The sequence below is a fragment of the Salmo trutta genome, chromosome 3 (assembly GCF_901001165.1).
Source record: "Salmo trutta chromosome 3, fSalTru1.1, whole genome shotgun sequence".
Lineage (NCBI taxonomy): Eukaryota > Metazoa > Chordata > Actinopteri > Salmoniformes > Salmonidae > Salmo > Salmo trutta.
Window position 1 is genome coordinate 30558051 of NC_042959.1, and position 13378 is coordinate 30571428.

Here is a 13378-nt window from a genome sequence, read left to right on the forward strand (position 1 = left end):
ATAAACAGGTTAATGTCAAGTTAATGTCAACATGCAGGATGTTTTTTTTCTCTCTCAAAAGTCTCATGGAATGTAGGCCTACATTGAACACCACACATTGGCTGTTACTGTAGGCTGAATGATAGAACAGCTACTTCCATGTTAAAATACATTTTCTCCATTGTGTATTATTTTAGGCCACTCTGTTAGGCCTACATTGTGATCAAATAGCCACAGTAGCCTACTTGGCCACTGTTAAAACGGTAACTTAAAGTGGGTACAGCCTCAGGGTTCACAGTAAACGTGCACTGGAAATTGCACAGAATTTTCACAACGTTCAAGTTTGCTCTCAGCAGACCTAACATTTGCTCAGTGCCGTTTTTTTTGAGGGAACATTGAAGGGATGTACACTATAGTTCCTTTTGGGGCGGCAATGCACATATTGGATGCCAACCTACGTTAAACTCCACCGAAGAAGAAGAAGAACCTACGACTCCCATCCGCGTGACAAACACGGAAGTGCTCAGCTGCATGGAAGCAAGTCTGTTGTTGACAGGTCTTTTCTGTCGTGTATTTTTTTTTTAAAGGGCATCACTACAACATTAGCAACGGATGGAAATGTCTCCTGTAGTAAATATATATTTTATAGGAGGTTATTATCCGATGTTTTTAGATACTAATTCATATTTCACCTGTTTTATCTTGGGTGATAATCGCTGGTCAGCTAGCTAGCCACATTAACCAACGTTCATTTACCAATTCTGGACAGGCTATGGATTATTACTCCTAGTTAAAAAACTTGCAGTATAACAATATAGAATATTGGAACTATAATTTAAAAGGGTAAGTATCTTCTTGTTTAGTCAGATAATGTATGTAACTTTAATATAATAAGTAGCTAGCTACCTTGACTTGATAACTTAGGACAGTAGTTTGGTTAACGCTATTCCACAGGTATTGTGACAAGTTAAATGAAAACTTTGAAGCATATTAAAAAAATGTTCTTGTTTCTGCGTAGATGTCAGTTGAACTTGATGTGTTTGTGGTTAACACCACCATTATGGATGAGGAAGTCTATCAGTTATGGCTTGATGGCTACACAGGTTTGGGCCACAACATTAACCAACTCACACACACAGATATACTAGACACAGTCATCCATCAAAGTTATTTAATCAAATTCTCTGTGATGTAAACCGTGAATCCTGTTACTTTTCTGCCCCATCCTCAGTGAATGATGCCGTGAAGGTTCGTATGGAGGGAGGGGTATTGGAGGGGTGTGAGGCCAGTGCTGAGGTTCTGCACAGTGACACCATGGACCAGTACAGAACCTTCCAGATGTGTGAGCGCCTCCTACACAGCCCTATCAAGCTGGCCAATCAGTTGTTGTTCCAGATCTCACCTCATCGCCAGGCCATGCTCATAGAGAGGTGCTCTACCAACTCCTGATACACATCTTTATACCTTATCTTCCTCTGTCTTAAACGTCACCTAATCTGTCTGTCTCTCCTCTGTGTAAAGGTACTATGCGTTCGATAGCGTGTTTGTGCGAGAGGTCCTTGGGAAGAAACTCTCAAAGGGGACCAAGAAGGACCTTGATGACGTCAGTGCAAAGACTGGTGTCACACTGAAGAGCTGCAGGCGGCAGGTAGCAAAAACCTAAGACGGACTCTCCCAATAACAATGACTATATCTCTGACCTGTAACATTAGTGAAACTGGCCTGCCTGTACAGATTCTATGAGCTACAGAGCTCTAGACATTGCAATTTTAATGCCAAATGTAACTGTTTTTCTATATGTGGACTTTTCTGAATTATCACCTTTTTCCTCCTAGTTTGATAACTTCAAGCGTGTATTCAAAGTTGTGGAGGAACTGAAGGGACCCCTGGTGGAGAACATTCGTCAGCACTTCCTTCTCTCTGACAAGCTGGCCAGGTAAGAGTAGAAAATAGTGGAATTTAAATCTTGTATCCATTTCTTGAATTTTTATAAAACTCCCCTGTGTCTCTTCTCAGGGATTACGCTGCCATCGTTTTCTTTGCCAACAATCGCTTTGAGACAGGGAAGAAGAAGCTGCACTATCTTACATTCCAGGACTTTGCCTTCTGTGCAGGGCAGCTCATCAGCAACTGGACTGTGGGAGCATTGGGTGAGTCCCTGCTCTATCAGATCTGCAGTTGTGCAGTGCAATCAGTCCTGATTCCTTATGACACCCGCATTATAATTGAAGTTCTGCAAACAATTATACGATCCCAGCACTGTAATATAATATGGCAGAATCAGAGGTCTGAAGTAGTTTTGTCTTCTCAGATAACATGGTGGAAGACATGGACGTGGATCTTGAGAAGGAGTTCTTACAAGATCTAAAAGAACTGAAGATTTTAATCACTGACAGGGATCTGCTGGACCAGCACAAGAGGCATGAGAGTGTGGTTGATTTTCTATTGATCGCCTGATGTGTATGTTATTGATTGGTTTTCTTTAAGTTCCTGTCAAGAATTCACAAAGATGTTTATTTCTCTCCATATTATGCGTGTTCTATTATTATGAATGATAATATTTGGTAAGATCCCTCATGCCCTTGCTCCTGTTTTCCCTCGTCCCCTCTGCTCCACTCAGTTTGGTGTGCACGGCTCTCCGGGGGAAGACCAAAGCATTTAATGAGATGGAAGCCAACTTCAAGGTGAGTGACAACACATGCTGGTGTTTACCCAACATGGCTGCTATAGCTAAAACAGACCACCCAGTTTCATAGGGGATGTCCAGCCTACTACAACAATCTGTAAATCAGTCAATAGTAAGTGTGGTAACCATGGTTATATGGGGTGAAATGTGCACGCACATTGTCTAATTCAATCAGTTCACTTGAGTTGAATTATTTCTAAACTGCAGTATCAATTATTTCTAAACTGCAGTATCAAAAAGCTTTTCGTTGTTTGATAATTACTTGAAACAAACTCTTCTTTCTATTTTCGCCATAGAATCTCTCCAGGGGCCTTGTCAACATTGCTGCCAAACTAACCAACACAAAAGAAGTCAGAGACTTCTTCATTGATCTGGTGGAAAAGGTACATTTATAGATCATTAGTAGTGTAGTAGTACATCCTTCGTCTCTATATTCAACACTGGCTCTGGGTTATGAGGCCAATACGGTCTACAGACATTTGTGCTACCCATGAGACTGTGATGTCATCTTTCTCCCTCCCTCCCTCCCTCCCTCCCTCCCAGTTTATTGAGCCGTGTCGGTCAGACAAATGGACAGCAGGAGACATGAGGCTCTACCTCACTCACTACACTAACTCTGCACACATACTCGACACATTCAAGTGAGTATAATATAATTGTTATACATATTGTGCTGTCTGGCACTCATCAAGGTCACAGAGGTTGTTTTTATGTTTTTCTTCATATTCACATCCCAGTTGTCACCAGTGGGTGTCACTGCATCTCCCTCCACGTTTCTTTAAACTATAGTTACCTTGTTTCTCGCGCAGCCATTCTGGAATGTAGTTAACGGTTTACACAACCCTGCACCACGACACACTCAGCAAAGACATATTCATCGGACAACCATGTTAAAACATAGGCCTCTCCTTAAAGTGAATGAACAAATATCGCTCCCTCACGACGCCAGGACAGCGGAGTCAATCTCCACCTTCCGGAGACACCTGAAACCCCACCTCTTTAAGGAATACCTGGGATAGGATAAAGTAATCCTTCTAACCCCCCCCCCCCCCCCCCCCCCCTAAAAGATTTAGATGCACTATTGTAAAGTGGTTGTTCCACTGGATACCTTAAGGTGAATGCACCAATTTGTAAGTCGCTCTGGATAAGAGCGTCTGCTAAATTACTTAAATGTAAATGTAAAATTATGAACCTTGGCCAGTTCTCATAATGAGAATTTGTCTTGCGCCTTCTCTCTTCCTCCTCTCTCTCAGACACCAGGTAGTGTGGGACAGGTACATGGGAGTGATAAAAAGCTGCATCCTCAAAATGTACCATGACTGAGACGTAGACCTCGCTCAACTGTCTACTCGGAACTTTCTGTCCTCTTTTATATCGGAGACATGTCTTCTTTCCCTCTTTCTGTCTGCAGTCATCATGTAAATCCTCCTCTCTGTCTGTCAGATGCCTTCCTCCTCTAATGCCAGTGCCCACATTTCTCCGTCCTTCATGCCGTTATGCAGTTTTTACCCCCCTCTGTCTCTTCTGATGACCTACTTTGCAATGTCATCATGTATATCACCTCATTTTTATTGTAAATAAAGTCAACTAGTTTTATACCGACGGTGTCTCTGTGCTGATTGTATTGCAGATCTGTAAAGGAGATAAGGTGTGTATTTGGGCATATGTTGTGAGTGCTTGTTTGTGTTACAATGTCAGATGGAAAGTACTACGATTTAAAAAACTGACGGCAGCTGCAGGGGTCGAGACCCTTTTTGGTTCAATATAACGCTTAGATCTTTCACAGTTTTAACATGCCAAGAAAGTGGTTAGAATCTCACACACCCCAGTATGGATGAATGAATATGGGTAATGACTATATTGGGAATGCATCTGCACAGTAAAATGAAGCCTAAGCGAATTAGAGTGGATTATGAAATGAGAAGACCGTAGTGAATTGTGTCTGTGTGTGGCCACTGGGGGTTGGGTAGCAGCAACGGGAGGCTGGGGGGGAGGGTTGGGGATTTATGACAGTGATGTCTCCTGCGACGACAGCTTTCACCCCCCACACACAAGCAGCCCATGATTAGGTGTGTGTAATGACAATAATGACACTGCTCATTTCCATGTCAACTAGGAATCTGAAATGATGACTAACAATTTAGACACTTAGATAGTAATATTGTAAAAAGGATGAACATATTTCTCTGTCTGTATACAGTAGTAGAGCTGTCCTGGAGTACACAGCTTTCATGTAATTGTTAGAAGAGATAATGTGTTGCCAAAGTAGTAGTACTGTAGTTATAACAAAACCGCTTGAAGAAATGGATGATTACTTCAGAGTCACTCTTTCCATGCTTTTACATATAAACATGTCTGTCTCTGTATATCGTCCAGAAAGGACCTCCAGTTTAAATATTTATTGGTAGTTAGAAAAGCTAACCACTTTTCCAAGAGGGCTTGTCTCTTTCCCTCTCTCCTTCGCAATTTTTTTTTTGTCCACATTCCACCGACTTCTCTCCCAAGCTATAAATATCTGTCTGTGTCAGATTGGACGGGAGTGAAGGAAACTAAGTGGCTGTACAGAAAGAGAGAAAAAGATGGGGGAGGTAAGGATAGATAGATGGGGGGTGAGTGGGGGAGTGAGCTGTGGAGGGTGATTTGAAATGAAACCAGGTGCGGTGCGTGACCAGTGGGTGGGGGCACAGGGGGGGAGGGGGAGTGTGTGTGTGTGAATCTATGCAAGTTGTTGTTCCGCCTGTGATTTGGACAGATTTGGAATTTTGGAATTTGGGCCGCAGACCAGGAATTTGCATCCTGGGGGGTCAGGGAGGGGGGTCGGTGGGAGGGTGGAGGATGGCAGTGCAGGGGGCCAGAGTGGGGGTAGAAATGGGCTGTCCTTCTCTCCTCTCTCCCTCTCTCTTTTTCTCTCTCCTTCCCCTGCGTGCATTCAGCTGCTCCAGCTGTCGATCTCCCCACTCACTCTCAGGGCCATCGAGGCAGGAGCAGGACAGACAGAAGGACCACTTCAGCTCTCCACGCTCACAACACACCAGGGACTACCACCGCCAGCGGACTAGAACAGCACATCGAGCACAGAGCAACAGGGACACAAACTAGGGACCTGAAGATAGCAAGAAGAAGAAGATTTCACACAGGAAAAAAGACTTGTCTGTGAGTTCACCATGTTTTACAATGACAGTGTGTGCAGGTTTGAAAGAGTGAGGGGGGGGGTTGTGTGTGTCTACGAGAGTGTTTGCGAGTGAGTAACCAAGTGTGTGTGTCACAAAGAAAAGGGAAAAAAGTGTGTAATGCCTCTTACCCTCTGTTTGCTCCTGGAGGGGGTGGACACGTCACAGTTAAACCATTCTCTCCTCTCAACCTCCACAGCTGCAGTCGAATCCTTACAAGAGCTGAGGTGGCAAGGCCCTGCGCTTGTGTATGTGTGTGTGTGTGTTACAGAGGGAGTGGGAGGGAGGGAGGGACAGAGAGCATGTGTAAGATAGTAGGTGTATTTGTAAATGGAAATGTATTACAAAACTCTCTTACAGATCCAACTACTATTTCACAACTATTTCATGTCACAATCGCAAAGTCTATTAATATCCCCTGCGGACCTTTTGCATGACAAATCCTGCCAGACACATGGTCAGTTAAGAGAGAACCTTAAGTTCAGGATTTGTTTGTCGGAAAGTCTTGCTTTAGTGTGAGGAAGAGCAGCCAGGCCTTATTTTACCATATGGTCACACCAAGACATCCACATCAAACTAGAGAGACAGGTGCACTAAACACACCCTGTATACACCCTCACTCCTATATACACACGCCATCACAGTGCAGGATACTGCCTTCCCATTCCGTTACATACGTACCACTTCTGTGCAGAGTAGGGCCCCATTTTATCGCTGTGTTTATATACTCTTAATAACTAACATTTGACAGAAAGAATGATCCGTTCATAGGCCTACATAAGGCTGGAATGACTACAGTGATTCAGGGGAAAGCGCAGAAGCATGCCAAGGAGGGTCAGAGAGTTGCACCCCAGAGGACCAAACTACCCCCTCTGACCCTCCCTGTGTTCATTGTCTCCTGCCCTCGGCACGCCTCACCTCATCCATTTACTACAGCAATGTACTCACCAGCAGACAGCAGCCCAGTGCTAATGGGACAACAGGCTAACTCCATGGGGAACTGGCTAACTCCAACAGGCTAACTCCATGGGGAACTGGCTAACTCCAACAGGCTAACTCCATGGGGAACTGGCTAACTCCAACAGGCTAACTCCATGGGGAACTGGCTAACTCCAACAGGCTAACTCCATGGGGAACTGGCTAACTCCAACAGGCTAACTCCATGGGGAACTGGCTAACTCCAACAGGCTAACTCCATGGGGAACTGTTATGTGTTTTTCTGCAGAGCTAATGTCTGACAATGTGAGAGAAATCTCCTGTCACAGGAGTTCAGTGGTATCACATGTAAGAAGTTCTGGCCTCTGGGTGGCAGGTTCAGTGCAGCGAGGGGAGCAGAGCACAACTCGAGCCCACCGGGTCACCATGTTAGAGAGAGAGCAGATCCATGCGCTACTGAGCAGAACGGAACAAAGCTGGCTATGTACGGTATGCACATCTCAAGACAGGACCATCTCTGGTTGGCTCTCCCACCGGTGTGTGTGTGTAAATGTAGTTGTATGTGTGTATAACTGTGTGTGTGGTCTCGCTGTGTGCTTTGCCTAGTCCCCATGAGGTCATTTCTTTTTGACCCTGCGGATATTTTGCTTAGTCATTCTGCTGATGGTGTGGATTCAGGGAGAGTGATGCCTCCTGTTGCACGAGTTAACATACTACTGATGCCAGTGACATAAGTAAGCACCTGGGCCAATTAAAGACATCACATTGTCCCCAAGAGTAGCTGAATTCCCTGTTCTAACCAAGTAAAGACAAGGCCGTATACAGTGCCTTCGGAAAGTTTCCAGACCCCTTGACTTTTTCCACACATTTGTTACATTACTGCCTTATTCTAAAATGTATTAAATACAAAAAAATCCTCAGCAAGCTACACACAATAACTCATAATGACAAAGCGAAAACAGGTTTAAACAGAAATATCTTATTTACATAAGAATTCAGACCCTTTGCCATGAGACTCGAAATTGATGTTTCTACAACTTGATTGTAGTCAACCTGTGGTAAATTCAATTAATTTGACATGATTTGGAAAGGCACACATCTGTCTATATAAGGTCCCACAGTTGACAGTGCATGTCAGAGCATAAACCAAGCCTTGAGGTCGAAGGAATTGTCCGTAGAGCTCCGAAACAGGATTGTGTCGAGGCACAGATCTGGTGAAGGGTACCAAGAAATGTCTGCAGCATTGAAGGTCCCCAAGAACACAGTGGCCTCTGTCATTCTTAAATGGAAGAAGTTTGGAACCACCAAGACTCTTCCTAGAGCTGGCCACCCGGCCAAACTGAGCAATCGGGGGAGAAGGGCCTTGGTCAGGGAGGTGCCAAGAACCCGATGGTCACTCTGACAAAGCTCTAGAGTTCCTCTGTGCAGATGGGAGAACCTTCTAGAAGGACAACCATCTCTGCAGCACTGAAATAATTAGGCCTTTATGATAGAGTGGCCAGACGGAAGCCACTCCCAGTAAAAGGCACATGACAGCCCGCTTAGAGTTTGCCAAAAGGCAAATAAAGACTCTCAGACTATGAGAAACAACATTCTCTGGTCTGATGAAACCAAGATTGAACTATTTGGCCTGAATGCCAAGCGCAACGTCTGGAGGAACCTGGCACCATCCCTACGGTGGAGCATGGTGGTTGAAGAATCATGCTGTGGGGATGTTTTTCAGTGGCAGGCGCAATGGACAGTGGAAGGCGCAAAGTACAGAGAGATCCTTGATGAAAACCTGCTCAGGACCTCAGACTGGGGCGAAGGTTCACCAACAGGACAACAACCCTAAGCACACAGCCAAAACAACGCAGGAGTGTGTTCGGGACCCGTCTCTGAATGTCCTTGAGTGGCCCAGCCAGAGCCCGGAGTTAAACCTGATTAAACATCTCTGGAGAGACCTGAAAATAGCTGTGTAACAATGCTCCCCATCCAACCTGACAGAGCTTGAGAGGATCTGTAGAGAAGAATGGGAGAAACTCCCCAAATACAGGTGTGCCAAGCTTGTAGCGTCATACCCAAGAAGACTCGAGGCTGTAATTACTGCCAAAGATGCTTCAACAAAGTACTGACTAAAGGGTCCAAATACTTATATAAATGTGATATTTAAGTTTTTTTATTTATAATAAATTAGCCAACATTTCTAAAAACCTGTTTTTGCTTTGTCATTATGGGGTATTTTGTGTAGATTGATGAGGGAAAATTAACCAGTTCATCAATTTTAGAATAAGGCTGTAACCTAACAAAATGTGGAAAAAGTAAAGGGGTCTGAATACTTTCCTACAGTACCAGTCAAAGGTTTGGACACACCTATTCATTCAAGTTTTTTTTTTTTTTTTACTATTTTCTACATTGTAGAATAACAGTGAAGACATCAAAACTATGAAATAACACACATGGAATCATGTAGTAACCAAAAAATATTTGAGATTCTTCAAAGTAGCCACCCTTTGCCTTGATGACAGCTTTGCACACTCTTGGCATTTTCTCAACCAGCTTCATGCATTTCAATTAACAGGTGTGCCCTGTGAAAGTTAAGTTGTGGAATTTCTTTCCTTTGTAATGATCAGACCCTTTTTTTCAATTTTCGCTTAAAATGACATACCCAAATCGAACTGCCTGTAGCTCAGGACCTGGATCAAGGATATGCATATTCTTGATACCATTTGAAAGGAAACACTTTGAAGTTTGTGGAAATGTGAAACTAATGTTGGATAATATGACACATTAGATCTGGTAAAAGATAAAACAAAGAAAAAAACATGTTTCTTTGTTAATTTTTTGTTCCATTATCTTTGAAATGAAAGAGAAAGGTCACAATGTACTATTTCAGGTTAGGCGCGATTTTGGCCACTAGATGGGAACAGTGTATGTGCAAAGTTTTAGACTGATTCGATGAACCATTGTATTTCTGTTCAAAATGTTGTATCAAGTTTGCCCAAATGTGCCTAATTGGTTTATTGAGACATTTTGAAGTTCATAACTGTGCACTCTCCTCAAACAATAGCATGGTATAGCTGCTGTAAATTGGACAGTGCAGTTAGATTAACAAGAATTTAAGCTTTCTGCCCATATCAGATTTGTCTATGTCCTGGGAAATGTTCTTGTTACTTACAACCTCATGCTAATCACATTAGCCTACGTTAGCTCAACCATCCCGCAGGGGGACACCGATCCGGTAGAGGTTAATGCTTCTACACCTGCATTGCTTGCTGTTTGGGGTTTTAGGCTGGGTTTCTGTACAGCACTTTGTGACATCAGCTGACGTAATAAGGGCTTTATAAATGAATTTGATTGATTGATTGATTTGAGCCAATCAGTTGTGTTGTGACAAGTTAGGGGTGGTATACAGAAGATAGCCCTATTTGGTAAAAGACCAAGTCCATTTTATGGCTCAAATAAGCAAAGAGAAATGATTTTAAGACATGAAGGTCAGTCAATGCAGAAAATGTCAAGAACTTGAAAGTTTCTTCAAGTGCAGTCGCAAAAACCACCAAGCGCTATGATGAAACTGTTTCTCATGAGGACCACCACTGGAAAGGAAGACTCAGAGTTACTTCTGCTGCAGAGGACAAGTTCATTAGAGTTACCAGTCTCAGAAATTGCAGCCAAAATAAATGCTTCACAGAGTTCAAGTAACAGACACATCGCAACATCAACTGTTCAGAGGAGACTGGGTGAATCAGGCCTTCATGGTCGAATTGCTGCAAAGAAACCAATACTAAAGGACACCAATAAGAAGAAGAGACTTGCTTGGGCCAAGAAACGCGAGCATTGGACATTAGACCAGTGGAAATCTGTCCTTTGGTTCCAACCGCCGTGTCTTTGTGAGACGCATAGTAGGTGAACGGATGATCTCCGCATGTGTGGTTCCCACCGTGAAGCATGGAGGATGAGGTGTTGGGGTGTTTTGCTGGTGACACTGTCTGTGATTTATTTAGAATGCAAGGCACACTTAACTTGCATAGTTACCACATCATTATGCAGCGATGCGCCATCCCATCTGGTTTGTGCTTAGTGGGACTATCATTTGTTTTTCAACAAGACAATGACCCAACACACCTCCAGGCTGTGTACAGGCTATTTGACCAAGAAGGAGAGTATTGGAGTGCTGCGTCAGATGACCTGGCCTCCACAATCACCCGATTGGCAAGTCCAATCTGCAAATCCCGCAAAACACCAGTCTCAACTTCAACAGTGAAGAGGCGACTCCTCCGGGATGCTAGCCTTCTAGGCAGAGTTCCTCTGTCCGGTGTCTGTGTTCTTTTGCCCATCTTAATATTGTCTTTTTATTGGCCAGTTTGAGATTTGTCTTTTTCTTTGCTACTCTGCCTAGAAGGCCAGCATCCCGGAGTCGCCTCTTCAATGTTGACGTTGAGACTGGTGTTTTGCGGGTACTATTTAATGAAGCTGCCAGTTGAAGACTTCTGAGGCGTCTGTTTCTCAAATGTACTTGTCCAAATGTACTTGTCCTCTTGCTCAGTTGTGCACCGGGGCCTCACACTCATCTTTCTATTCTGGTTAGAGACAGTTTGCGCTGTTCTGTGAAGGGAATAGTACACAGCGTTGTACGAGATCTTCAGTTTCTTGGCAATTTCTCGCATGGAATAGCCTTAATTTCTCAGAACAAGAATAGACTGATGAGTTTCAGAAGAAAGATCTTTGTTTCTGGCCATTTTGAGCCTGTAATCAAACCCACAAATGCTGATGCTCCAGATACTCAACTAGTCTAAAGAAGGACAGTTTTATTGCTTCTTTATTCAGAACAACAGTTTCCAGCTGTGCTAACGTAATTACAAAATGGTTTTCTAATGATCAATTAGCCTTTTAAAATGATAAACTTGGATTAGTTAACACAACGTGCCATTGGAACACAGGAGTGATGGTTGCTGATAATGGGCCTCTGTATGCCTATGTAGATATTTCATAAAAAATCTGCTGTTTCCAGCTACAATAGTCATTTACAACATTAACAATGTCTACACTGTATTTCTGATCAATTTTATGTTATTTTAATGGACAAAAAATGTGCTCTTCTTTTCTTTCAAAAACAAGGACATTTCTAAGTGACCCCAAACTTTTGAACGGTAGTGTATACACAGTACCAGTCAAAAGTTTGGACACACCTACTCATTCAAGGGTTTTTCTTTATTTTTACTATTTTCTACATTGTGGAATAATAGTGAAGACATTAAAACTATGAAATAACACATATGGAATCATGTAGTAACCAAAAAGTGTTATATTTTTAATATGTTTTATATTTTAGATTCATCAAAGTAGCCATCCTTTGCCTTGATGACAGCTTTGTACACTCTTGGCATTTTCTCAACCAGGTTCACTTGGAATGCTTTTCCAACAGTGTTGAAGGAGTTTGCACATATGCTGAGCACTTGTTGGCTGCTTTTCCTTCACTCTGTGGTCCAACTCATCCCAAACCATCTCAATTGGGTTGAGGTCGGATGATTGTGGAGGCCAGGCCATCTGATGCAGCAATCCATCTCCTTCTTGGCCAAATAGCCCTTACACAGCCTGGAGGTATGTTGGGTCATTGTCCTGTTGAATAACAAATGATAGTCCCACTAAGCGCAAACCAGATTGGATGGCGTATTGCTAGCCATGCTGGTTAATAGTGCCTTGAATTCTAAATAAATCAATGACAGTGTGACCAGCAAAGCACATCACACCGCCTCCTCCATGCTTCACGGTGGGAACTACACACGTGGAGATCATCTGTTCACCCACTCTGCGTCTCACAAAAACCCGGCGGTTGGAACCAAAATTCTCAAATTTGGACCCATCAGACCAAAGGACAGATTTCCACCGGTCTAATGTCCATTGCTTGTGTTTCTTGGCCCTAAGCAAGTCTCTTCTTAACATTTATTTGGGCTGCAATTTCTGAGGCTGGTAACTCTAACGAACTTGTCCTCTGCAGCAGAGGTAACTCTGGGTCTTCCTTTCCTGTGGCGGTCCTCATGAGAGCAAGTTTAATTATAGCGCTTGATGATTTTTGCAACTGCACTTCGAAGTTCTTGAATTTTTCTGCATTGACTGACCTTCATGTCTTAAAGTAATGATGAACTGTCATTTCTCTTTCCTTATTTGAGCTGTTTTTGCCATAATATGGACTTGGTCTTTTACCAAATAGGTTTATCTTCTGTGTACCACCCCTAACTTGTCACAACACAACTGATTGGCTCAAACGCATTAAAAATCAAAGAAATTGTTTCACAATTCCAATGGATCAGAAGTTTACAAACACTAAGTTGATTGTGCATTTTAACAGCTTGGAAAATTCCAGAAAATTATGTCATGGCTTTAGAAGCTTCTGCTAGGCTAATTGACATAATTTGAGTTAATTGAAGGTGTAACAGTGGATGTATTTCAAGGCCTGCCTTCAAACTCGGTGCCTCTTTGCTTGACATCATGGGAACATCAAAATAAATCAGCCAAGACCTCAGAAAAGAATTTGTAGACCTCCACAAGTCTGGTTCATCCTTGGGAGCAATTTCCAAACGCCTGAAGGTACCACGTTCATCTGTACAAACAATAATACATAAGTATA

The 13378-nt window shown here is 43.0% G+C and overlaps 2 protein-coding genes across 3 annotated transcripts in view; both read left to right on the plus strand.

Annotated features, from left to right (window-relative positions):
* Window positions 1–488: 488 nt before the first annotated feature.
* LOC115172509 (acidic fibroblast growth factor intracellular-binding protein B) lies at window positions 489–4267 on the plus strand. 2 transcript variants are annotated; one of them, XM_029730034.1, is made up of 11 exons: window positions 489–822; window positions 998–1082; window positions 1211–1409; window positions 1501–1627; window positions 1815–1915; window positions 1996–2129; window positions 2291–2399; window positions 2600–2663; window positions 2962–3048; window positions 3209–3306; window positions 3919–4267. In XM_029730034.1, exons 2-11 carry the CDS (start codon window positions 998–1000, stop codon window positions 3986–3988), a joined length of 1074 nt encoding a protein of 357 aa, XP_029585894.1. In that variant the 5' UTR covers window positions 489–822; the 3' UTR covers window positions 3989–4267. The 2 variants fall into 2 exon arrangements, with proteins under 2 accessions (XP_029585894.1, XP_029585902.1); XM_029730042.1 differs by lacking the exon at window positions 998–1082.
* A 1299-nt stretch (window positions 4268–5566) lies between these two features.
* efemp2a (EGF containing fibulin extracellular matrix protein 2a) overlaps window positions 5567–13378 on the plus strand; it is a 16237-nt gene continuing 8425 nt past the window's right edge. The window contains exon 1 of the mRNA XM_029730053.1: window positions 5567–5818. The gene's annotated coding sequence lies outside the window, so the exon portion shown is untranslated. The remainder of the gene's footprint in view (window positions 5819–13378) is intronic.

Bases quoted from the DNA above. Each gene is read 5' to 3' on its own strand.
- LOC115172509 (XM_029730034.1), top strand. From the start codon at position 998: ATGTCAGTTGAACTTGATGTGTTTGTGGTTAACACCACCATTATGGAT. The intron at 1,916-1,995 runs GTAAGAGTAGAA...GTCTCTTCTCAG, and splicing joins CTCTCTGACAAGCTGGCCAG to GGATTACGCTGCCATCGTTT. The intron at 3,307-3,918 runs GTGAGTATAATA...CCTCTCTCTCAG, and splicing joins CACATACTCGACACATTCAA to ACACCAGGTAGTGTGGGACA.